Genomic DNA, 27,699 nt, shown 5'->3' with positions numbered 1-27,699 from the left:
GAAATTTAATATTTTAGTAGTACTTCAAAGGTTGTTATAATTCTTCCATGCCCTATCTCAATTCTTTCTTTCAAAAAATCTTTGCTACATCCTTCCCCCATTTATATTTCCAGAAAAACTTTACAATAATTCTGAAAGACGTTAAAAGAACTGCTGTTGTGATTTTTTATTCAGTGCATTAAATATAAAAAATTAATTTATAGGAAACTGACACCTTTATAATACTAGATATAGGAAAATATTCTCTCTATAATTATTTAAGAATTCTTACTGGCCCTTATTTAAATTTTACAGCTTTCCTTATAGAAGTATTATATACATATTTTAAAAATTTTATATTACAATTAACATCTTTGCAATAAAGTTATCTCAGGGAAAATGGTTTACTCTATAAACAAGTAATTCTATTTCGAGGAATTCATCTGAGGGAAACACCCTAAAGAAATGAGCAGAAAATCATGTAAGTATTGATAAAGAAATCAATCAGCATTATAATGCTATTTAAAACAATAAAAATGAATCAACTTAAGTTTTTAACAACAGGAAAACAGATTTTTAAAAAAATTCTAGATTAAAATATTTTGAAAAAATTTAAAAAAATTGCATTCAAAATGGGGCTTCCCATGTGGCTCAGTGGTAAAGAATCTACCTGCCAATGCAGCAGACTCAGGAGATGTGGGTTCAATCCCTGGGTTGGGAAGATCCCCTGGAGGAGGAAATGGTAACCCACGCCAGTTTTCTTGCCTGAAAATTTTCATGGATAGAGGAGCTTGGCGGGCTACAGTCCACAGAGTTGCAAAGAGTCAGATACAACTGAAGTAACTTAGTACGCACACACAATTTATTCACCCCTTGTAAAAACTGCTCACTATGATACTTCATGTTCCTAGCACAGTGCCTGGGATATATTACATGCTTAATAAATACCCAAATATTTAACTGATGGAAATTTATCCTTCCATTTAAGATAAAATAACATGAACTAGATTTACCCTCCTGCCTGAAAGAATTCCTCTCTCTCCCCCTGCAACAAAGACACACATACAAAATATATTAACAATTGATTTCCAAGACACAGGACATCAGGCAATGGGCAGTGATTACTGAGAAAGAAGAAAAAAATGAGATGAATCCCATGACTCAATTGTTTTGAGATAATTCAAAGGTCATGAAAAAGCAAGGGGGTAGATAAGCCAAGAAATAACCAATAAAAGTCCATGAGTTAAGAAAAGAGCTGAATCCAGGGAAATCAAGGCAGGTAGAGATCATATGGTAAAATGCCACAGAGGACAGGGCTACAGAGAAGAACCCCAAAATGTCAGCACTAAATGCATATACAAGAAAAGAAATGTTCAAATCAGTCATGAATCACCACCTGGAGAAAATTAGAACAAGAGAAAAATTAAAATCAAAGGACGCAGAAGGAATAATAAATATCAAAGCAGCTATCAATGAAAGAGAAAACAGAAGAGAGAAATCCAAAAGCTGGTGCTTTAAAAGCAATAAAACTGAATGTTCAAGAATGGATAACCAGGGAATGGCCAAGACAGAATAGAAAGATTGGAAGATCACCTCCTCTTAGTGGCACACCAAACACAACTATTTACAGAGCAGCTCTCAATGAGAATGACCTGAAGATCAGCAGAAAATCTCTTCAAAACTAAAGATATAAAAAGGATCAAGACAGGTGGAAGGAAGGTAGAAACAGTGCAGTAAAGAACCATACCCCCAGGTAGGCCACAAATGGAAAAAGGATCACTGTAATTGCAGAAGTTCTCCCCCAAGGAACTAGGGGTACAACCCTCATCAGGCTGCCCAATCTAGAGTCCCCAGAATGAGTGGCTTTGAAGACCAGTGGGGCATACTTTTGGCAGAGTCAGAGAGCAGTTGCAAACAGACTCTACTCTTAAAGGGCACAGACTCTCACATGATCTAAGACCAAGGGAAGAAGCAGTAATTTAAATGGAGCCTGGGTGAGATCAACTTGCTATTAGAGAGCCTCTCTGAGAAGCAGAAATCTTCCGGGACTCACACTGGGGACAGAGACACTGAGAGAGCCATATTTGGGCCCTTATTCAAACACAAGGACAATGCTCTAGGAAGCACCATTTTGGAATCCTCTCTCTAGGTCATAACACTGGGACCTGGCCTAACTCACCAGTTAGTAGGTACCAGTCTTGAGACATCCCATATCAAGCAGCTAGCTGACTGTGGGCACAGCTCCACCTACCCACAACAGGCCAACTCCTATAGGATCCCCTGAGCTCCTAGCTGGCCCAGGAACCAGCTCTGCCACCAGTGGCCCAACACCAGCTCTGGAACCCTTGAGCTCTTCAATCATCCAAATAACTGATCTTGACCCTCTCAACTCTGGAACACCCCAAAAATTGCAGCCAGCTTTGTCAGGAACTAGCCTTGCTCAGCAATTCCACTCCTGAGTATTTATCCAAACAAAATGAAAACAGTAATTTGAAAGATATACATACCCCTAAGTTCACTGCATTATTTACAACAGTTAAGAAATGGAAACAATCTAAATGTTCATCAGTAGATAAATGGATAGAGAAGATGTGGGTGTGGGTGTGTGGGTGTGGGTGTGTGTGTGTATATACACACATGCACACCACAAAATATTACTCAACCATTATAAAAAGAAGGAAATCTTGTCATTTGTGACAACATGGTGTCCAAGATGACATTAAATCATACAGAGAAAGATAAATACCAAATGATTTCACTTATATATAGAATTTAAAGAACAAAACAAATGAACAAACATAACAAAAAAGAGTCACTGATATAGAGAACGAACAGGTGCTTGCTAGAGAGGAAAGATGGGCAGGAGAGAAATAAGTGGAAGAGATACAAACTTTCAGTTACAAAATAAATGAGTCATGAGTACAGTGTGGAGAATATACTCAATAATTATGTAATATCTTTGTATGGTTACAGATGTTAACTAGAGATGTAACATAGTTATCTTTTTGAAATGTACAGAAATACTGAATCACTATGTTGTGTAACAGAAACTAACATAGTTCTGTACGTCAGTTATACTTCAAACAAACTCATAAAGAAAAGAGTTAAAATCTGTGGTTATCAGAATCAAGGGATATGAGAAGGGCAATCTGGATGAAGATAGTCAGAAGGCACAAACTACCAGTTGTAAGATACATAAGTACTACAGATATAATGTTCAACATGATAAATTATTCACTGTTGTATGTTACATAGGGAAATTGTTAACAGAGTAAATCCTAAGTGCTCTCATCACAAGAAAAAATATTTTCTATTCCTTTAATTTTGTCTCTACATAAGATGATGGCTATTTACTAGACTTACATTGTAATCATTTCATGATGTATGTAAGTCAAATCATTATGTTGTATACCTTAAACTTATACAGTGCTATATATCAATAAAACTGGAAGTGAAACAATAATGGATACCATTTATTCCATAGGAAAAAAAAAGAGCAATAAAACTGATATACTTCTAGCCAGAATGATTAATAAAAAAGTATAAATTATAAATATCAAGAATAAGGGAGGTAATATCAATATAGGTATTAATGAATAAGAGAATATTATTAACTTTATGACATAAAACTCTACAAAGTAGATGAAAGACATGTTTCTTGAAAATATTAACAATCACTCATAAAATAATTCATATAGCACCAAGCTTACTAAACAAATGGAAATTGTAGTTACAAATCTTCTACAAGCAAATCCCAGCCCCAGTGGCTTCACTGGTGAATTCCACCAAATATTTAAGGAAGAATTATAACTGTACTCAAACTATCACAAGGGTATACACATCAAACTTATCAAACTCTATACTTTTAAAAATACTGAATTTATTATATACTAATTACATCTTAAATAAGGCTTTTTTTAAAATGTTGTTGATGGAAAGTGGCAGGAGGGACACAGACATGCCAGGAACCAAAGAGAAGGAGCAAAAATAAAAGGAAAACAATAAATAGAATCAGATTAAAGAAAAAGTACACAAAGAAAAGAGCAAGTGAAAGGTTTAAATAGAAATGAATCCCAGTTGCAAAAGGAACATGGTATTAAATCTAGAATGTGTGATTAGAGATACCACAGTAAAAGTTTTGGAACTATCTGGATATTCACTTAATTTCCCTAATTACTAGTTCTATGCAGAGTGAATATATAAGATTGTACTCTACTTTGTGTGGATATGTATGTGTGTGTGTGTTTAATTAGCAAATCAGAACCACAGCACAAAGCTGATAGAGTACTTTGGGCATGCTGTATTTCCAGAGAATTAATATATTAGAAATTCTCCTATTTCTTCCATAACCTTCTAATTTTTGAAGAACTGCCAATAAGTACAAATATATTTCCTCAGATAACAAATTTTATAGCATGTCTAATTATCTAATATTTTCTAAGTATTTATTTATATAATCACTAAATTTTTATTTTTTATTGGAATATAACTGATTTACAACATTTACTTTCTGGTGTACAACAATGTGAATCAGCCATAAGTAGACATATGCCCCCACCTCTCTTGAGTCTCCCTCTTTCCCCCATTTTGCCCCTCTAGGTCACTACAAAGCACTGAGCTGAGCTTCCTGTATTTTCCAGGTTTTTAGAAACTAGAAAACAATAATTGATTTTACCAAAAAATACTTGAGGAAGGGAAAAAAAAAAAACCCACAAAATTAAGTATAGTTATAATAAAATTAAATTCAATTCTAAAAAGAAAACTCAAAGATACCAAAGCCTTTAATAGAAAAAAATTAGAAAAAGACTGCATTCTACATAAATACACTTGTGAAAAGCTTACCTGTATAGTCGCATTTCACTTAGCTTTATCGTTATCAAATCAATAATGGGTGGGGGGTTGGTCGGACTCTTTGTTATTACATGGAATGTATTTTTCATTGTAATTAGTCCAAAATCAGCAACAAAAACATTTTCAGAAACTGGAGACTGTGGGATAACCACAACAGGGGCTTTGATGTGAACATCCAATGCCATTCTAGAACTCCTTTGTGCCAGTTCTTTTACACCAGTAGCAGCCATTTCTGCTGCCTGAACAGTTGCCTCAGCTAAGGCTTGTTTACCTGCTTGAAAATTATCTATAAAAGCCTATAAAGAAAACAGAATTATATTCTTAAAGCTACCATTAATGGAAAAAATTATTAAATATATCACTATTTATGATTTTACCTCTGTAAGAAAAACTTTCTCTTGGTACAACTAAGCAACAGTTTATTCAAAGTCTGTCTACATTAAACCTTAATCTTCTGCAACAGAAGTTGGGAAACAAAAAGATACAGATACAGAAACACAGTAAAACAATAAAAACCTAGTCCCTGGAACAAAGCAGCATGGGGATATTGCAATGTTTCACTGGTATCTATTTCTCTTTTTATCTCACTTTCCTAAGGGCTAAACAATCATATTTCCCTATAAAACCTCAATGCACAGAGAGCTTATTACATTTGTAAGGTAAAACAGTAATAAAAATGTTTGTCAAGAAAAACTGCATGATAACCTCAGTTAAAAAGATCACAGAGACAACAACATTATTTATTTAGAATCAAGAGCTGACTCATTTGAAAAGACCCTGATGCTGGGAAAGATTGAGGGCAGGAGGAGAAGGGGACGACAGAGGATGAGATGGTTGGATGGCATCACCAACTCGATGGGCATGGGTTTTGGTGGATTCTGGGAGCTGTTGATGGACAGGGAGGCCTGGCGTGCTGCAATTTGTGGGGTTGCAAAGAGTCAGAAACGACCGAGAGACTGAACTGAACTGATTATCTAGTTTATACCACAATTTAGTTACAGGAATGAATAGTGAAGTCAGAGACAGGCATGACACTCACAGGAAAAAAATATCGGCTGCCAGCTGAAGAAAAACAAACTATGAAAGGCAGAAATAGAGTTTAGATACCTTAGGGAAATGTCATCGGGATTAAATCTAAATCCCACAAAGCCCCAAATATTCATAGAATACAATAGAAAATGTAATTTTCCTAATGATTATCTGAAACCAAACTGGACTTCAATTGTATATTTAGCACTTTGAGTAAGAGCTGAAAGGTAAAATACTTAAACGAATTACGTATAAAATAAGGAATTAAATATATATAACATATATAAAAGGTACATATATACATATATTTAATGTCTATAAAAATACATACTTCAATTAACTAGAATATTCCCATGTGAAAAATGACACTATATAAATGACACTATACATTTCAGTCATGATAAATGGTACCCGGAATATTTTTTAAAAGCAGGGGGACTGGCGATTCAATTCTTACATGATCATATACATGATAGAATGCCATTCTCCAAAATCATCCTACCCTCTCCCTCTCCCTCTGAGTCCAAAAGTCCGTTATACACAGCTGTGTCTTTTTTCCTGTCTTGCATACAAGGTCATCATTGCCATCTTTCTAGATTCCATATATATGTGTTAGTATACATGTCTGACGCAGGATACAGCATGCTTGGGGTTGGTGCATGGGGATGACCCACTGAGATGTTATGGGGAGGGAGGTGGGAGGGGGGTTCATGTTTGGGAACACATGTAAGAATTAAAGATTTTAAAATTTAAAAAAATAATAATAAAAAATAAATGAATAAAATAAAAAAAAATAAAATAAAAGCAGGGGGAAATAATCAAGCAAGGAATTCCTTATCTATGCTTGAGAAACAGCAAACACTTTCCAACTAGTAGGCAAAAATAAATTAAAAAATCAATTAACATACTTACCAATATAGAATACAGAAATTTTTTGACAAGAACTACTTCAATGCAACCAACAGTTAAATTAACTTGCATATCAACTACATTCATATCTGTGTATGCAGAACCAGCAGTTGCACCCACATAAGAAACCATTTTGAAGCTGAAAACTTCTTTACCGGTAATATAAACAGCCTTAAAGAGAGAAAATTTCAATAGTCAAAATCCACTTTGGATAGAACGTCTTCAGGGCAAAAATAAAAACAAAACATACACACATATTTGGAAAATCTTCAAAACAGTCAACCCAAGTATAAATAAGACAACAATTCTAATGTCCTTACTAGAATGTATACAAGATTATTCAAAACAGAAGTGGCAGTTCCCTTTCGGGATGAAATCAATTTGGTAGGTTTGGCACAAGATTTTTTTAGTGGGAAAAACAGAAAAAAAAAAATATCACAATATACCTTTTCATTTAGTGAGTATACTTTTGTACTGAGAACTGCCATATAAATGTATTTTTCATTCACTGTCAAAACTTATAATCTATTTTCTTGATCTGAAGTATGTTAATAGATTTTCCAGATCCTTCAAAGGAGTCTTCTGCTATCACAAAACTTCTGTTCCTTATTAGTTTGTTGAGTCATTTCAACTGCCAAATAAGAATTATGTACAGCAGTATGACATCTCAAGCTCCGCAATAAATTAAAACTGGTTGGTGATATTAGCAGATGTGGAATGACAGAAATATTTTGAAAAATAAACAGAGTACTCACTAACTTAATTTTTAACTACTTTATAGTTTTCTTGACCCTCCTAAATGCTAGAAGCAGGGCAGAGGGCTGAAGAACCATAAGTAAACAAATTCCAACCATGAAACAAAAAAACCTTAGGAATCAGAGATAGTTGACTAAAGGCTAAGGTGTAAGATGAGATTCTGCTGAAGTCTATCAGTATTCTGCTTCTGCCTAGGATACAGAATGCTGAAGAGAGGTCATTGCAAACCTTAAGAATGAGAAAAACAAAAACAGACAAAATATAAATTTTTTAACTTTTCTTAAAGAAAGAGCAGTCACTCAGTTGTGTCCAACTCTTTTCGACCCAAGGGACTGTAGCCCACCAGGCTCCTCCGTCCATGGAATCTCCCAGTCAAGAGTACTGGAGTGGGTTGCCATTTCCTTCTCCAGGGGATCTTCCCAAACTATGGACTGAACCTGGGTCTCCCGCATTGTAAGCAGACGCTTTACCCTCTGAGCCACCAGGGAAGCCTCTTAACTTTTCTTAAAAGCATTAGAAATCTGAGGCTACAAGCCAACCAAGCGGCCTGAAATCTAAAGAAAAAATAAAGTACCTTCAAGAAAGACAGACTCTAAAGCACCAGCTCACCTAGGATAAGGGGCAGGAGAAAAGAGATGCCATATACCATATACATTAGGTAAGAAGAACTGAGATAGAATGGTAAAGGTTGACTATGAACTAATAATGGTAGACACAGAATCCCTGGGAGTCACAGACACAGAAGAGCTCACACTCAGTTGTAAGCATTTCATTGTGCACTTTATGTTGGGAGTTCCTAAGTGACTAGAGTCACAGCGGAATACCAGAGGAAGATTTCCCTGCTACAATCCTCAAAGAAAGGAGAAGCCTCCTCCCTGGAAAAGGCCCGAAGTACAATCAGGATTATTGCCTCGAACAGAAGCCTTAAGAAATGATGGGAAAGGCAGTAACCCTGTTGCCCTCAGCTCTCCATTAACGTGATTTAACTCCCCATGCTAATACGTTAGCAGAGAAAGAAGGCACACTCACTTTGAGACATAAATACTGTTCACTTCCATCTCTATTACCCTATACATGATGTCTGACAGTCAATCATTAGCTACAAAACACTCCAAAAAGAATGAAAAAAAAATGAATGACAAAGCAATCAACAGAATCAGACTTGCCTATAACATAGATGTTGAAACATTCAGCCAATGGACTTTTCATTATTATTAATAAGGCAAGTGCTTTGAGTGGAAAATGTGGAAAATATGAACGAACAGATTAAAGAATGTGAGCCGAGAAATGGAAAGCAGAAAAAAAGGCAAACATTAAAGATTAAAAAACAGGGAAGCAGATGAAGAATACTTTCAGTGGGTTTATCACTATATTCAATGGAGCCAAGGACACAATGAGTGAACTTAAAAACAGGTCAACAGAAATTATACAAATGAAACATAATGAGAAAACAATGGGAAAAGAACAGAGGATCTAAAGGTCATGGGATGATCTCTAACAAGAATCTAAAAGTAATTTTTGGAACCCAAGAGGAAGAATAGGGACGAGATGGAGGAGGAAAGGGAGGTGAGGGAAGAGGGAGACAGAGGTAGGAAGAATTACCTCAAAAGACATAAAAAATTTTGAGAGAGAGATCCAAAAAGCACAGAAAACTTCAAACAGGACAAATATGAAAATATACTTATATATATATATATATATATATATATATATATAGACACACTATACACAAAGTCAGATAAAGACAAGAAATTATGTACACCTAGCAAAAGTATCACTCAGATAATGAAGGTGAAATAAAAGTGCTTTTTTTCCCTAGTTCTGATCCCTCCTTCCTGTCAGAAGATGAGATAAATCATAACTAGCAGAGGCGAATGATAAGAAATCATTAACTTCTTCAGGTGGAAATAAAAATAACAGAATTTTGAAGCTACATGAAAAAATTAATTCCAGAAATGGTTAGAATAAAGGTAAGAACGTATATGTTTTGTAAAAAATTAATTTCTCTAAAAGAAAACTAAATCAGTACATATACACTGCAAACTTTCAGCATACACAAAAGTAAAACATATTACAATAACACTGTGAAAGGCAACAAAAGTAGGAACTGACAGCACAGTGTTGCTAGGATACACTACATAAGCAGAAAAATATTGTCAGAAGGTAGACTATAATATCCCTAATATGATTAAATTAATCAGTGAAAAGCAGAACAACTTCCATAAGTCACATGAGTGAGTCCAACAGAGGAGAAGAAATTTTCATAAAACAGTGTTTAGTGCAGAGATTGTGGCCTAGGAGACAACAGGCATAGATAAGGGGTAAATAAAAAGATCACACTAAAAGATGGGTATTTTAAGTAAAAAACTGTATTTTGAAACATAAGGTCCCCTCATTCTTCATCCAACTGGCTCCCTGAACTTACACTGTCAGGCCTATACTTATAGTACTTTTCTAAAAGGAAAATGACTGGCATGAGAGAAAAAGAAAACAAACAAACAAAAAACTCTAAAGATACTCAAGTTTTGAGGCTATAAAATCACTTGCATCACTGCCTACAATCTGCCATGATGCTCACTTGTCCAAAGTCTTGCCTACACAAAGCTTCCAATCAGCTCTGAATATTTAGGCAAAATTACCAAGTCCTTCTAAGAGAAAGACAGTGAAACTGTCATCAGGATCAGCAGCAGCAGTGTGACTGAACATTCACACTGGGCCAGAAAATATAAAATAACATGCTTAAAATCATCTAGAAAAGAAAATGCAAGCTAAAGAATCAAAATCCAGTCAGAGTACTCTGCAAATATAAATGTAATGCAACATATAAATGTTTGTGGAGTATTATTCTTACAACTATGAGCCCTGCCTAAGAAATCTATTGGGAATAAACTTATGAGTAGCCAAAATTTTGGAGATGTCAGCAGAAAGACTGGTGAAGACTCCCATTTAATAAAGAAGAAATTTTTTTGAATATTCTGAATCAGAGTATTACCATTTTGCAACCCTTAATGAAATGATGGTTTTTAACATTACAAAGACAGCAAGAAACTATATGCATCCTTTGAAGATACTCAGCACAATCTATGAAGCATTCTTGTCTCCCCAAGCCCCGCAAAACAAACAAAACGAAACAAACTCCCTGAATCTCACTGATGAAATTTAACTTATCAATTTTATTTTCTTGGGCTCCAAAATCAATGCACATGGTGACTGCAGCCATGAAATGAAAAGACACTTGCTTCTTGGAAGAAAAGCAATGACCAACCTAGACAGAGTATTAAAAAGCAGAGCCATCACTCTGCTGACAAAGGTCCGTATAGTCAAAGCCATGGTTTTTCCAGTGGCCACGTATGGATGTGAGAGTTGGACCATAAACAAGGCTGAGCACCGAAGAATGAATGCTCTTGAACTGTGATGCTGGAAAAGATTATTCAGAGTTCCTTGGACAGCAAGGAGATCAAACCAGTCAATCCTAAAGGAAATCAAGCCTGAATATTTATTGGAAGGACTGATGCTCCAATACTCTGGCCACCTGAAGCAAAGAGCCAATTCACTGGAAAAGACACCGATGCTGGGATTGAAGGTGGAGGGGAAGGGGATGACAGAGGATGAGATGCTTGAATAGTATCATCAACTAAACTGACACGAGTATGAGCAAATTCCAGGCAGGGAAGTCTGGTACGCTGCAGTCCATGGGGTCACACAGAATAGAACATGACTTAGCAACTGAACAATAACTGTACATGGTAAGAAAAGGATATCTATTTAAATAAATGAAGCCAGGAAAAAAGAAGCCAATGTTAAAAAAAGTGAAACTGGATTCCAGCCTCAATCATTTTAAACAAAATCAGTTTCAAGTAGGATGAAAGATGTAAGTGAAAGGCAAAACCATATAACTTTTAGAAGGTGATGTAGGGGAATACCTTTATGAATTCAGAGAAGAGATTGATTTAGAAAACGTAAAACTCTCAAACCAAAAAAGGATAAAATTCAACTTCATTAAAATTAACAACTTTTTTTTTCTCAAAAGACATCATAACCAACCTGGGAGTAACTATTTGAAACAAAAATAAACTAAGCAAGGAATAATATAGAACAAATTAAATGATTTCCTACAAATCAATGAGGAAAAAAATTAACATTCCTTCCCCCAAAATAGGTAAATCAAATCAGGGGTCAGCAAACTACCAACAGCAGAATTAGGTAAGAATGATTTTCATATCTTTAAGTAGTCAAAAATAATCTAAATAATAGTAATATTTTGTGACACATGCAAGTTATATGAAATTTTTATTTTATTATCCATAAAATAAAATTTTATTGGAACACAATCAAATCACTCATTTACACATTACCTATGGCTACTTTCACATTACAATAGCAGAGCTGAATAGTTTTAACAAAAACTGCATGGACCACAAAGCCTAAAAGACTTAAAATCTGGCTATTTACAGAAAAAGTTTGCTGGCACCTGGGTTTAGCAGACATTTCATAGAAAAGTAAGTATAAATAGTCTATAAATATATGAAAAATATGCAACTTGATTACTGGTAAGAAAAATACAAACTGAAAACACCATATTATATACTCCAGATCTTCAAAAAACTTCACTCGACAGTTTCGAGCACTGGCATTGAAATAAAATACCAGATCTCTCTTTGACTGCTCCTGGGAGTACACAACTCTCTGGAAATGCTTACATGAGATATGTCCAAGAATATACCAGGAGACATGTACAAGACTAGTTACAGAAGCAATGCTGATAAAATGAACAGAAACCAAATATCAATAGAACAATGAATAAATATTGATATACACTGGAATCAAAGTTAACAAAAAAGGAAAGGAAAATGGGGGTAGGACAAGAAGACACAAGTCAGAAAGTTCATCTTGTAGCTTTTTCTAAGTTGGATTTTAACCTTAAATATGCATTAAAAATAAAATTATAGAGGGAAAAAAGTACAGGTCTTTTGGATCATCAAGAAAGCAAGAGAGATCCAGAAAAACATCTATTTCTGCTTTATTGACTATGCCAAAGCCTTTGAGTATGTGGATCACAAGAAACTGTGGAAAATTCTTCAAGAGATGGGAATACCAGACCACCTGAACTGCCTCTTGAGAAATCTGTATGCAGGTCAGGAAGCAACAGTTCGAACTGGACATGGAACAACAGACTGGTTCCAAATAGGAAAAGGAGTACATGGAACAACAGACTGGTTCCAAATAGGAAAAGGAGTACATCAAGGCTGTATATTGTCACCCTGCTTATTTAACTTATATGCAGAGTTCATCATGAGAAAAACTGGGCTGGAGGAAGCACAAGCTGGTATCAAGATTGTCAGGAGAAATATCAATAACCTCAGATATACAGATGACACCACCCTTATGGCAGAAAGTGAAGAGGAGCTAAAAAGCCTCTTGATGAAAGTGAAAGAGGAGAGTGAAAAAGTTGGCTTAAAGCTCAACATTCAGAAACGAAGATCATGGCAGATGGTTCCATCACTTCATGGGAAATAGATGGGGAAACACTGGAAAGAGTGACAGAGTTTATTTTCTTGGGCTCCAAAATCACTGCAGATGGTGACTGCAGCCATGAAATTAACAGATGCTTACTCCTTGGAAGGAAAGTTATGACCAACCTAGACAGCATATTAAAAACTAGAGACATTACTTTGCCAACATAGGTCTGTCTAGTCAAGGCTATGGTTTTTCCCGTGGTCATGTATGGATGTGAGAGTTGGACTATAAAGAAAGCTGAGCACAGAAGAATTGATGCTTTTGAACTGTGGTGCTGGAGAAGACTCTTGAGAGTCCCAAAACTCTCAAATCATTTAATATAAAGAACAACTATATATTTAAGATTAGTCATCAGTTCAGTTCAGTCGCTCAGTCGTGTCCGACTCTTTGTGACCCCATGAACCGCAACACGCCAGGCCTCCCTGTCCATCACCAGCTCCTGGAGTCGACATATATATAATGTTAATTAATAGAAACAAGTTCATACCTTTTTGTATATAGCTGTTATGTCAGAGTCCAGGACAATTATATTCCTTAGCTTTGCATTTGTTTCAGTCACTGATGGCCTCATAATGATTTCACAATCAAGCCCTAAGGGGAAAAAAGAATCACTCAATTCCTTTTCTTTCATTTAGTAGTTCTCAATTCACTTTTTATCAAATCTTGTTACCTTCTATCTTAATTTCGGAAATGTTACATTTCTGATCTTGAATAAAGATCTGTAAACATGATAATTCTGCTAAAATCTGCAAGGTAATAGTATCTTCATTCTTGGATGATTTTAAAGCTGCAAAAAGAAACTCATATTGTAAAACATAACACAAAAATTTTAGTAGTAGTTATCTTACTACACTTATAAAGTAACTGAAATCATAACAATAATGCGAATACTAAAGGAACATCTGATTTGCAAACTGAAAGCAAGCACCTACTAAGATATGAATTCTAAAAAAACAATCAAATCCAATGAAACCAAAGCCAAACAAATGCAGACAAAGAGACAAAATAGTTCTAGATGATAATAACATTTGAAACTAAGTCATAGCTATAAAATCAATCTTTGGCAATTTACTGATAACAAGATGATTTTTGTTATTATCCAAATTTTCTTCCAACTAAAAAGTAAATTTAAAAAGAGAAAAAAATTCCCACCAAAAAAAGAGTGGGAATTTAGAAATTGTCACATGTCGAGGACAATCATTTAATCATCCACAACTCTGTAAGGTCCTTCCCTAATCTTCCTGAATGTTAAAACAAAATTTTGACAGAATGGTCCACCAGGTATCAAATATTCTGTGTCATATTTAGATCTGAAACATTTTTATATTGATAATATAAAAGTTAATTCATAAACAATACAAACACTAAAAACTGCAACAATAATAGTAAAAAATGGTCTTAAAAGTTATATAATGCTTACTGAACATTATTCTTACTATAAAGTACTATAATTATTAAAATAATGTGGCACTTATAAGCACTTGGTTTAAAAATATACACTCATATTATTGAAATTTTGCTAGTTCTATGTTTCTAATCTAAAATAATATTTTGTTGTTCAGTCATTCAGTCGTTTCCGACTCTTTGAGACCCCATGAACTACAGCATGCCAGGTTTCCCTTTCCTTCACCATCTCCTGGAGTTTGTGCAAACTAATGTCCATTCAGTTGGTGACGCCATCTAATCATCTCATTCTCTGTCAACCCCTTCTCCTTGCTTCAATCTTTTCCAGAATTACTGTTTTAAATTCATGAAATCTAACTATATTGAATTTATAATTTTCAGATGGCACTAGTGATCAAGAACTCGTCTGCCGATGCAGGAGATGGAAGAGATGCAGATTTGATCCCTGGGTCAGGAAGATTCCCTGGAGAAGGGCATGGCAACCCACTGCAGTGTTCTTGCCTGAAGAATCCGATGGACAGAATCAACTAAAATGAATGACTAGATAAATAAAAGCTACTTTCTTCCGCAATAATCACTTTACTAATATTTTTTTAAATTAACTTGGTACATAATCAATCTTTCCAGATATTAATCTAGGCAATAGAATTCTGAAGTCAATATCATAAGTTAATCATAAGCCCAGAACCAAAATTTATTGATCTACTTGGTAAAAATTTGAAGTTGAATTTTAAAGAAACATACGTATTTTTTTGATAACCTCCCCTTTGTCTTCAGTCTCCACAATATGTACTGGGGCTGGTTTTTCCTCCAAATATGGAAGGATATTATTAAAATAATTTATTGTATTCAGAAGTGCTTCAGTATGTAAATGAATATCCAAAGAGGAAAAATTCACCTAAAGAACAAAACTGATTTTAGTAACACAACAAATATTTGTTTGCCTGTTGTATGTTCTTTGTGGTATAAAGGATACAATTTATAATAGTCAATTTTTATCCTCAAGGATCTTACAGTTCCAGTTAAAATTTTTATAATACATTTGCTTAGAAATACAGTATCTAACTAAAAAATAAATTATTATTCACTTATACCTTTATCAGTTGCACAACACTGTTATAAGCATTCTTCAATATTGTTGCGGGTAAATTATTTTCAGCCTACACAAAGTGAGAAATACAAATCTGTTAGATTACCACAGGAACACAGTTGCACATACAATTATACAATGGTCCTAATACACATTTATATAATTTTTTGAGCTATTTATAAACATATAATTACTTAAACAACTGCTTCACCAGAACAAAAGAAACTTGTTAAGTACAGAGCAAGTATTCAATAAATGCTACATACTATCTTATTACCAAGAGTAGAAATTTAGATAAAGAAGATACGGTACATACATATAATGAAATATTTGTCATAAAAAAGAACGAATCTGAGTCAGTTCTAGTGAGGTGGAGGAACCTAGAGCCTGTTATACAGAGTGAAGTCAGAAAGAAAAAAACAAATATCATATATTAATGCATATATATGGAATCTAGAAAAATGATATTGATGAATCTATCTTCAGGGAAGGAAAGGACATGCAGATATAGAGAATGGACTGGCAGACAGTCGGGGAAGCAAAGAGTGGGACAAATGGAGACAGTAGCATAGACATATATACACTGCTACTGCTGCTGCTGCTGCTAAGTCGCTTCAGTCATGTCCGACTCTGTGCGACCCCATAGATGGCAGCCCACCAGGCTCCTCCGTCCCTGGTATTCTCCAGGCAAGAATACTGGAGTGGGTTGCCATTTCCTTCTCCAATCACTACCATGTGCAAAACAGACAGCTGGTGTGAAGTTGCTGTATAACACAGGGACCCCAGCCAGGCATTCTGTGAGGACTGAGAGGGATGGGATGGGGGGAGGGGAGGCAGGCTCAAGAGGGAGGTGATAAATGTATAATTATGGCTGGTTTGTGGTATTCTATGACAGAAACCATCACAACATTGTAAAGCAATTTTCTTCCAACTAAAAAGTAAATTTAAAGAAAGAATAAAATTGCCACCAAAAAAAGAGTGGAAATTTAGATATTGTCATATGTAGAGGAAAATCATTTAATAATCCACAACTCTGTAAGGTCCTTCCCAAATCTTCCTGAATGTTAAAACAAAATTTTGACAGAATGGTCCACCAGGTATCAAATATTCTGTGTCATATTTAGATCTGAAACTTTTTATATTGATAATATTAAAGTTGTTTAATTCATAAACAATACAAACACTAAAAACTACAACAATTATAGTAAAAAATGATCTTAAAAGTTATATAATGCTTACTGAACATTATTCTTACTATAAAGTACTATAATTATTAAAATAATGTGGCACTTATATAAAAACAGATCAATGAAAACAAAGGCCGAAATCATATGTAGATGACAGTACACATAAATATTTAATGAACGATGACTTGGTTATCACAAGTTAACAGAAAAGGAATGGACCCACTGACAGCAGGAAAATTAGGTAACTTCAGACTATCGTGGGAAATCAAGTGAAAGCTTCATCTTTTATAGTATACCACAATAAATTTCATCAAGATTAAAAAGTCTGTAGATTCCCTGATGGGGGGAAACAGTCAAGCTGCAGGTCATTTCTACTTAGAAAGTGGGCTGCTTATTGTCCTGGTACATTAAATGTTTATAAATCACAAGTTATCTAACAGAGGATGACAAAATAAAACATCTTAAAGTTTTAGGAGTTACAGTGATCACATCAGGATGGAGATTAAACTGAGTATTTCTGAACTTATAAAACTTGATTTAAATATCTCAGCAGTATGCTTACCACGCTTGCATGCGAGGTAAGTTGCTTCAGTCACGTCCGACTCTTTGCGACCCCATGGATGGTAGCCCGCCAGGCTCCTCTGTCCGCAGGATTCTCCAGGCAAGAACACTGGAGGGGGTTGCCATGGCCTCCTCCAGGCCATCTTCCTGACTCAGGGATCAAACCCACATCTCTTAAGTCTCCTGCACTGGCAGGCAGATTCTTTACCACTAGCACCACTTGCTTACCATAGCAAGTATATAAATCAAACTACTTACCTTCACATATTCCAGTGTTAAGAGATCTTCCATTGTGTTATCCAGTGTTGTAATCAAATAAATTGGTTTCTTGTCTTCATCTAAAAATAATTTCTCAAATTATTCTTTCATAGAAAAACTAATAGGAAATAAATGCAGGAAATATTAACAATTATAGAATTGGAAAAGAAGTATTTCCTGTATCAGTTTTGAATTCTGATCTCTGTATTACTCAAATCAGGTGGTCTTTCTTCCTTTATTTTAAAATCTACAAATGTAATTTCATCTCATGATTCCCTTTCCTTATGCCGCACTGCAAAAGATTCTTATCTTACCTTTCTAAACTTAGATAGGAAGTTAAGTAAAAGTAGCAATTAGAAAGAGAAAACAATGTTTATGAGGAACAATGAAAGGACATGAAGCGATTCTGGTCCTGAATCACAGAAGTAGTCAGAATCTCTAAAAATGACTGTTTACAAAAAACATCAGATAGTTGATGAGAAATAAGCTGTTCTGTGTATTAGTTTAGATTAAAATAAACTTGAGTACTGTATTATCAGTCTTTACAAATTATATTGTTGCTTCTGCTTAAAATCTAAGAAAATAAGCAAGGAAACTGCTGAAGAAGAGTATTTTGTGTCAAGTCTCTATAACCATCATTAGCATATTACTTATGCCTTTGAAATCAATAACGAGATACTGGAAGATAGGAGTACAAACCAGTCATACTACTCATGAGGGAAAAAATCCAGTGTATTTCCACAGAACCCTCCAGATTTAAGTTTATTAGTACTTAAGCTAGCCTTCTATTGTAGATGCTAATGACATTTCACTCCTTAAAGAAGTCTCCACTTTTTCACACATTTGTTCATTCACTGAAGAACTATTTACTGATTATTTACTTTGTGTAAGAAATATTGTATTTGCTTCTTCCTACTCTTTCTAAGAAAACATAAGCAAATGTATTACACAAATAGGTGAACTGTTAGTTGTATATCCTGTATTATGTATGCAAGGGTTTTCTTACCCTTTGCTCTTAGGGAAACAAACAATTATAAAAAAACAAATATTAACAATTTCTGTAATACTTCTGGATTATTGCAAAGCACTATCAAGTTGGCTCGCTTTTCTTTCCAACTGTCAGAGCAAACTCTTAATGTAAAAAGCATAATAAGGCAGAATTCTGTTTCTTGCATGTATGCTAATTTTTTTAGGAAGAGATAATCATAACACAATTCACCAGATTCAAGTTTTGAAGGGGCACAGAACAAGTGTAGAGTATGGAACTAAAAATGTGTAAATCATTTCCAATAACTAAGTTTTCAGGCCACAATACTTAATCTGCTTCCCAGCATACAGAGATCACATTTAATCCAGGGCTCACAGAAAAGGGGAAATTTCATTATACCAGTTAACAACATCTTTTGTCTGAGAATGAGTTCCCAGAGAAGATGACACTCTCAAATCCTTGATGTGTATATAAGCATATTCCTCACCTTTCTTATTCCCACAGAGAGTTCAGCTTAAGTTTTTAACTCCCTTATTTTAGTATCTCAGTTCACCACAGGGTTGGGGGGGTGGGGGGGACTCCTAAATGAGTTCGTAAGATTTCACAGGATAGCTTCCATTTAAAACTTAAATAACTTATAAACATTAAAAAAACAACAACAATCAAAAGGGAATTTCCTGGCAGTCCAGTGGTTAGGACTCAACACTTTCACTGCCAGGGCCCGGGTTTGATCCCTGGTCAGGGAACTAACATCCTAAAAGCCACAAGGCCATGCCAACCTCCCTCTCAAAAAAATTTTTTTTTAATTTTAAAAGTTAAAAATGATACCACTTTCCAACATGAATTAAAAAAAAAATAAGACCCAAGTATATACTGTCTGCTAAAAACCCACTTTAAATACAAAAGTACATATAGTTTGAAAGTAAACAGATGTTGAAAACTATATTATGCTAACACTAAAAAGAAGAAAGCAAGGATAGCTATGTTAATTTTCAGACAGAGCATACTTCAAGGCAAGCAAAAGTTGTAAGGGATAAAGGCATTAAATAATGATAAAGCAGTCAATTTTCCATGAGAATACAACAATCCTTAAGGTGTACTTATTGAACAATAGAAAGGAAAAAATGATCATAATGCAAAGAGAAACAGATGAACCCCTACCTTATTAGAACCCTTCATACTCTTCTATCAGAAATGAAAAAAAATATATATATATATATATATATATATCAGTAAGGACACAATTCAGCTCAGTAACACCATCAAATAACTGGAGGTAATGGATGTCTAGAGACTACTTCATCCAACAAGAGCATAATACTCATTATTCTTAAGCTCACATGGAATATTCACCAATATCAACCACATTCTGAGCCACAGAACACACCTTAGCAACTTTTAAAAACAGAAATCATACAATGTCTGCCTTCAGACCACAGAAGAATGAAAACAAAAATCAGTAACAGAAAACTAGTTGGAAAATTCCAAAATATTTGGAAAATAAACAACACATTTCTAAATAACACATGACTCAAAAAAGAAATCTTGAAGCAAGAGTTAAAAACCCTTAGAATTAAATGAAATGTCCATGCTCTAATTCCCCCAAATCTGAGAATATGTTATCTCATATGGTAAATGTAACATTACAGAGATGATTAAGGTCAAGATTAAGGGGAAATGATCTCTGATTGTCCACAGGCAACCAATCTTAATTACCTTAGTTTTTAGAGTGGAAGAAAAGGTTAGCGAGACTACAACATAGGAAGGATCTAACACCTCATAATGGTTCTGGGATACAAAAAATTATTTGCAATGATTCAGAGAGGCCTGTAGGAGCTAAGCCCAATCTACACCTTATAAGCAGTAAGAAAATGGACTCAAATCAGATAAAACTGATGTCCTGCCTGAATGAAGAAGAAAACAGATCTTCCCCTACAGCCTCCAAAACAGAAGTCCTGTTAATAGCTTGACTTTTGCCTGTTGGGACTTCTGTCAGACATCTCAGTTACACAAATTCAATAAATTTGTGGTAAACTGTTGTAATATCAATAGAAAACTATTTCAGTATTTTAGTATTCATTAAGTAGATTTAAATTTAACCATTTTTCTTAATGAGAAAAATTATCTTCATATCTCTCTAGCCTACTCCTTAGATCAAAGTATAATATGAAAGTTGAAGACTAACTCATAATATGTCTTTGATAATATCAAATGTACTAACTAAATGTCTAGAGAATTTATATCTAGAAGCTAATCAAATAGTAAAATTAAGTTTTTTAATTAACCTCAGATATGCAAATGACACCACCCTTATGGCAGGAAGCGAAGAAGAACTAAAGAGCCTCTTAATGAAAATGAAAGAGGAGAATGAAAAAGTTAGCCTAAAGCTCAACATTCAGAAAACTAAGATCACAGTATCTGGTCCCATCACTTCACGGCAAATAGACAGAGAAACAGTGGAAATAGTGACAGACTTTATTTTGGGGGGCTTCAAAATCACTGCAGATGGTGATTGCAGCCATGAAATTAAAGATGCTTATGCTTGGAAGGAAAGTTATGACCAACCTAGACAGCATATTAAAAAGCAGAGACAACAAAAGTCTGTTACTTTGCCAACAAAGTGTCTAGTCAAAGCTACGGTTTTTCCAGGAGTCATGTATGGATGTGAGAGTTGGACTATAAAGAAAGCTGAGTGCTGAAGAACTGATGCTTTTGAACTGTGGTGTTGGAGAAGACTCTTGAAAATCCCTTCGACTGCAATGAGATCCAACCAGTCCATCCTAAAGAAAATCAGTCCTGAATACTCATTGGAAGGACTGATGTTGAAGCTGAAACTCCAATACTTCGGCCACCTGATGCGAAGAACTGACTCATTTGAAAAGACCCTGATGCTGGGAAAGACTAAAGACGGGAGAAGGGGACAACAAAGGATAAGATGGTTGGATGGCATCACCGACTCAATGGACATGGGTTTGAGTAAATTTCAAGAGCTGGCGATAGACAGGGAGGCCTGGCGTGCTGCAGTCCATGGAGTCGCAAGGAGTCAGACACGACTCAGTGACTGAACTGAACTGAATTATTTTTAAAAACAGAGATACTTACCAAAATAATCTGGACATTTTAAGCAGACCTCTTTCAAAAAGGCATTTGCTTTCAAATCAAATGTTCTAATCTCAATATCTGTGCCCAATCCTAAGACATTAATTTCTACCACAGGTAGTTCACAGTCTCCAACAAGGTGACAGAACTGAATCAAAACCTAAAAAAGAAAGAAAAAAGAAACAACTATCTAACACAAAAAAAATATTTATGCAGATGATGGCCATATTTGAATATATGATGTATACATATGATATAAATGATATGTATTTAAATTTAGGGGAGATCTTATACATATAAAATACATGCACTAGACAAATTATTTTCAATAAATATATACTGAATAGTAATAATATATGTAAACTCTTAATTCTTTTTTTTTTAAGAGGATTTATTTAAACTTTCCACAGGCAGATGTGGTCCCTCTCAGAAGGTGAGGGTGGACAAATCTTTAATTATTAAGGAAATTAATCTTCAAAGGGGAAGGAGAATCACAAAGTAACATCTGGATTGAGCTTAAATAGGATTAAAACAACAATGTCTATTAGTAATAAGACTATATAAACAATCTGTAAATAGCAGAAATGACCAAAATTTAAATAAGCCTTATAATTTTACCATGGTACATATAAGTCATACCTCTGGCACTTCAAATCTTATTTTATACTCAATCATATTTTTAAAACAATCTGGTTTCTGAAGCTTTTTCTGTTGAGGACTTTTAATTCTAGATGGAGATTGAAGAGGCTCTTCCAACGGACTACATGGTGCATCAAAATACTCCTCATCTGAATCTAAATACCACAGAACATTTTTTAAGACAAAAATCTACAGGACTGATTTAATAATAAAATTTTAATAATTTATCTGAAATAAATATGAACACTACAACACTACTTCAAAAAACTGAAATGTGAGTTTTCAAAAAACTGCAACATAAAAATAAAAAGCATATAGATTACAGCTGCAAAAATAAATTCTTAATGACAAAATGTATGGAAAATTACAAAATGCAATCTTTAGCATAGGCATCTTTAAAATCAATAGTCTAAAAACTCCCAAAGAAAATTTTATAGCAAATGCCAAGGCCAATTACTACCTACATGATGAATACTCAAAGGAACATACTAATATGCTCACTCTATCTGGAGAGCAAAACAGAACTTAATTACAAACTCTGAAACATTAAAAGCAGGCCCTGCAGTTTAAACAGAGAAACTAAGATTAAGCACTATTTCACATATGTACAACTATATAGCCATATATATATATGATAATAAATTTTTAAAACATACTTTAAAGGGTCCAAAATCCAGTCAAACTATTAAAAGAAGGTTTAAGAGAAACTAAAACCATCTAATATATCCCTAAAAATATAAAATTGAATTTTAGGATAGATGATCTCACAAACAACATTTCCTTCCCCTTCCCACCAAGCCTGGTCACTACAAAGAAAGGTAAACATTCTCTAGAAAACTGAGGATCAACAAGGCAATTTCTGTTATTTAACATTTAGCAATTTTTAAACTCTTAAAAAGAGTAAAACACATTTATTTTTCTTTCTAATGTGGCCAAAAAAGCCTGTATTTCATAACAAAATATATACAAGACTTCATAGGTGAATGTAGATATTAAGGCTTGCTTATTTTCCTTTAATAAGTAAAAAGAAAATGTGAAAAGTTAAAAAAAATTACTATAATGAAGATCTCCAAAAGCTAAGTAACAGATTATAAATTAGACACCAACTTTCATGGGTTCTTTTAGATCACAATAGGATGGAGAAGATTAAAACTTACTAGCGGTCCTTGTTACTACGGGATTCAATTGTTTTTCGAAGCTTATTGAAGGAAAATTTCTTCACAATATTGTGTTGGCCTCTGCCACACATCAATATGAGTCAGCCATTGGTATACATGTGTCCCCTTCGTCTTTAACCTCCCACCCTTTCCACCCCTCTACATTGTTACACAGCCCCAGTTTGAGTTCCCTGAGTCATATGGCAAATTCCTTTTGGTTACCTATTTTACACATGGTAGTGCATATGCTTCCATGTTACTCTCTCCAGAAAATCCCACTGCAAAAGGAATTTTAAGTGAAATTTTCTAGATAACATGCATATCTACTATAGCATGAAATTGTTTATGTGGTCTTCAAATGAAAATTATTTTTATAATCAATTTATAACAAGGAAAATTTTCTAAAGTAGCTTCATTTTACCATCTTCAACACATGGAATTTCCAAAAGAGGGAATTTCTTCTGTGACATCTGTGATGTTCCGAAAGAAGTGGATCTTTGAACCTGGAAGAAAAGTTAATTCACTCTCAACTGATACACAGACTTTTATTGTAAGTTATAGGACAACTGTGACAACAAATACACCCCTAAATCTGAATTAACTGGAAAAATTCCAGTCTGAACTAGAAAATTTGTAAATGTAAATTTAAAGGAGTGCTTTTACAATTTAAGGCTAAATATAAATTTCACACTGTTATAATCATTTCCTTGTTGACAGACTTTGTGTAGGAAGAAATCTAGATATACCTTAACATCTTACTAAATAAAGGAAGCCACCTCTATGGCATCCACAGGAAAAAACCAAAGTCTCAAAAGCCTCTGTAGTTAGGGAGCTTGTACTTTAATTTTTAATTTTTTAAAGATATTTTAGTAAATTACTTTTCTACTGTCCTGAGCCAAGTAGAGCATACCAAAAATATATAATTCATTTGAAAATGATAATAATAAAAGATACCCCTGAATCTTCCATCCAGGCCAAAAACCAAAACAGTACCACATACTTACCCAGAAGCATCTTATGTGCTACTTTCTTGATCACATTCCCTAAAATTTATTTATTTACTTGTTTTTAACCTTCTATGACTGATTTTATAAGTAAAATATTAATTAATTTTAATTAATATTATTTAACCTGTTTCCTTCTAAACTTAGAAAGAGGCAATAATATTGCACACATTTTCCTGTGACACTGTTTCAACAAAATATTCTTTAAATTTTATCCATATTGATACTTTACTCATTCTTACTACTATACATTGATGAATATAAACCACTAGTTATTTGTCCATTACAATGTTGGTAAATATTTGTGTGGTTTAGAGATTTTTGCTTTTACTCACATTACCAGTATAACCATCGTTTAACACATGCGCTCAAACGCAAGATTTTCTACTGTGTATGTATCCGAGTGGAATTTTATATATTCACTTTTTTTTTATTTTACTTTATTTTACTTTACAATACTGTATTGGTTTTGCCATACATCAACATGAATCTGCCACAGGTGTACATGTGTTCCCAATCCTGAACTCCCCTCCCACTTCCTTTCCCATACCATCTCTCTGGGTCATCCCCATGCACCAGCCCCAAGCATCCTGTATCCTGCATCGAACCTGGACTGGCGATTCGTTTCTTACATGACAGTATACATGTTTCAATGCCATTCTACCAAATCATCCCACCCTCTCCCTCTCCAACAGAGTCCAAAAGACTGTTCTATAATCTGTGTCTCTTTTGCTGTCTCGCATAGAGGGTTATCCTTACCATCTTTCTAAATTCCATATATATGTGTTAGTATACTGTATTGGTGTTTTTTTCTGGCTTACTTCACTCTGTAAAATCAGCTCCAGTTTCATCCACCTCATTAGAATTGATTCAAATGTATTCTTCTTAATGGCTGAGTAATACTCCATTGTGTCTATGTACCACAGCTTTCTTATCCATTCATCTGCTGATGGACATCTAGGTTGCTTCCATGTCCTGGCTATTATAAACAGTGTTGCAATGAACATTGGGGTACACGTGTCTCTTTCAATTCTGGTTTCCTCGGTGTGTATGCCCAGCAGTGGGATTGCTGGGTCATAAGGCAGTTCTATTTCCAGTTTTTTAAGGAATCGCCATACTGTTCTCCATAGTGGCTGTACTAGTTTGCATTCCCACCAACAGTTTAAGAGGGTTCCCTTTTCTCCACACCCTCTCTAGCATTTATTGCTTGTAGACTTTTGGATCGCAGCCATTCTGACTGGCGTGAAATGGTACCTCATTATGGTCTTGATTTGCATTTCTCTGATAATGAGTGATGTTGAGCATCTTTTCATGTGTTTGTTAGCCATCTGTATGTCTTCTTTGGTGATTTTTTGGGTCGTTTATTTTTCTGGAATTGAGCTGCATAAGTTGCTTGTATATTTTTGAGATTAGTTGTCAGTTGCTTCATTTGCCATTATTTTCTCCCATTCCGAAGGCTGGCTTTTCACCTTGCTTATAGTTTCCTTTGTTGTGCAGAAGCTTTTAATTTTAATTAGATCCCATTTGTTTATTTTTGCTTTTATTTCCAGTATTCTGGGAGGTGGGTCATAGGGGATCCTGCTGTGATTTATGTCAGAGAGTGTTTTGCCTATGCTCTCCTCTAAGAGTTTTATAGTTTCTGGTCTTATGTTTAGATCTTTAATCCATTTTGAGTTTATTTTTGTTATATATTCACTTTAATAAGTACTATCAATATGTTTTCACAAGTGTTTATAAGACATTATATGATGTCATCAGTAGATTAGTGTTTGTATGGCTCCACTTCCTCATTAACATTTAGCATTCTCAGACATAATCTTACTGGCATTTTCACCCTAGTTTTAATTGGAATTTCACAAATATAGTTACACATATCATAGGTTCATGGACTGTGTTTCTGCTTCTCAGAATCCTATTTATTTGGTGGAAACATTTTTACTGAAATATAATCTACTGCATATGAGTATGTAATTTAAGTATAAAAACTAAATTTCAAAAAGAAAACACACCCATGCACCCAAAATTCAGATCCAAGAACAGAATATTACCAGCAACTCAGAAGCTGCCCTCAGAGTCCTCAATCATCAGGCATACCGCCACAAAAAGTAACAACTATGCTGCCCCCAATTTCAATATTTAATGTTTTGAAGTTTTTTACACTACATTCATTAAAGAAGATCTTGTTTTATGAGGTGAATAATAAAACTGAACATCTTTCTTGTCTGTTTGCTCATTTCTTATTGGATTCCTGGACTCCTTACATATTTTGGATAGTCTTTCTCTTGTGGCTCAGATGGTAAAGAGTCTGCCTGCAATGCAGGAGACCCAGGTTCATTCCCTGGGTTGGGAAGATCCCCTGCAGAAGGGAATGGCAACCCACTCCTGTATTCTTGCCTGGAGAATCCCATGGACAGAGGAACCTACGGAGTTACAGTCCATGGTGTTGCAAAGAGTCAGATTCGACTTAGCGACTAACAGCTTTTCTAAGTTGTATGGGTTGCCAATATTTTCCCAGTTGGATGGACAGCCTTTTTTCATTATTAACAGTATCAATCAAAAGGCAGAAAATGTTAATATCTATGAATTAAAATTTACTTTTTTCTCTCCTGTATTTGTGGTTATTTATCCCAAGACACTTTTATCCACCACAAGAACTCAAAGATTTTCTCTGTTTCTGAAGGTTTTCAAACTTTACACCTTTGGGCATTTACATTTAAGTCTCAGTTCCATTGCAGGTTAAATTTCATGTATGGTATATGTTACAGGCTGATGTTCACTTTTTTCCCTACATGGAAATCTAATTATTTTAAAACAACTGTTGAAAAGACTAGCTTACTTAGTTGCACTGGAAACTTTGTAAGAAATAAAATATATATATTAACCACATTGTTAATTTATTTCTGAATTCTATTCTACTTTCGTTATCTTTATGTCTATTCTTATGCTGAAACAATACTTTCCTGAATAAAGGAGCTATAAACTAAGCCTTGAAATCAAATATTAGAAACCCAACATTATTCTTATCCAAATTTTTTGGCCAACATATGTTCATGTATTTCCATACATGTATTATAATAAACTTGCTAACTTCCAAAAGAAAAATCTGGTATTTAGATTAGGACTGTGAGGAATCTATAGGGTTCTGAGAGAACTGTCATTTTAAGATGGTCAGTCCTCCAATTTTTAACTGTATCATTTCACTTATTTAGGTCATGATCAATTTTTTACAGAAACATCCTGTAGTTTTAGATTCACAGGTCTTATATTCCTT

General features: G+C 34.5%; 1 protein-coding gene across 4 annotated transcripts in view; it reads right to left on the bottom strand.

Annotated features, from left to right (window-relative positions):
• The window catches only part of VPS13A (vacuolar protein sorting 13 homolog A), a 271,791-nt gene that overhangs the window by 127,357 nt on the left and 116,735 nt on the right, over nt 1–27,699 (bottom strand). For 3 of the 4 annotated variants that reach the window (XM_068974525.1, XM_068974528.1, XM_068974529.1), the window contains exons 24-33: nt 23,846–23,927; nt 22,268–22,422; nt 21,632–21,788; nt 17,542–17,621; nt 15,540–15,605; nt 15,190–15,343; nt 13,712–13,828; nt 13,529–13,632; nt 6,772–6,939; nt 4,822–5,126 (exon numbers count right to left, since the gene is read on the bottom strand). In XM_068974525.1, coding sequence (XP_068830626.1) covers nt 4,822–5,126; nt 6,772–6,939; nt 13,529–13,632; nt 13,712–13,828; nt 15,190–15,343; nt 15,540–15,605; nt 17,542–17,621; nt 21,632–21,788; nt 22,268–22,422; nt 23,846–23,927 — 1,388 coding nt within the window. The remainder of the gene's footprint in view (nt 1–4,821; nt 5,127–6,771; nt 6,940–13,528; nt 13,633–13,711; nt 13,829–15,189; nt 15,344–15,539; nt 15,606–17,541; nt 17,622–21,631; nt 21,789–22,267; nt 22,423–23,845; nt 23,928–27,699) is intronic. The other variant, XM_068974527.1, reaches the window with a different exon arrangement.

The sequence above is a fragment of the Capricornis sumatraensis genome, chromosome 6, assembly GCF_032405125.1.
Source record: "Capricornis sumatraensis isolate serow.1 chromosome 6, serow.2, whole genome shotgun sequence".
NCBI lineage: Eukaryota > Metazoa > Chordata > Mammalia > Artiodactyla > Bovidae > Capricornis > Capricornis sumatraensis.
The sequence above is the reverse complement of the archived record's forward strand: the minus strand, read 5'-3'. Positions and strand labels throughout refer to the sequence as shown.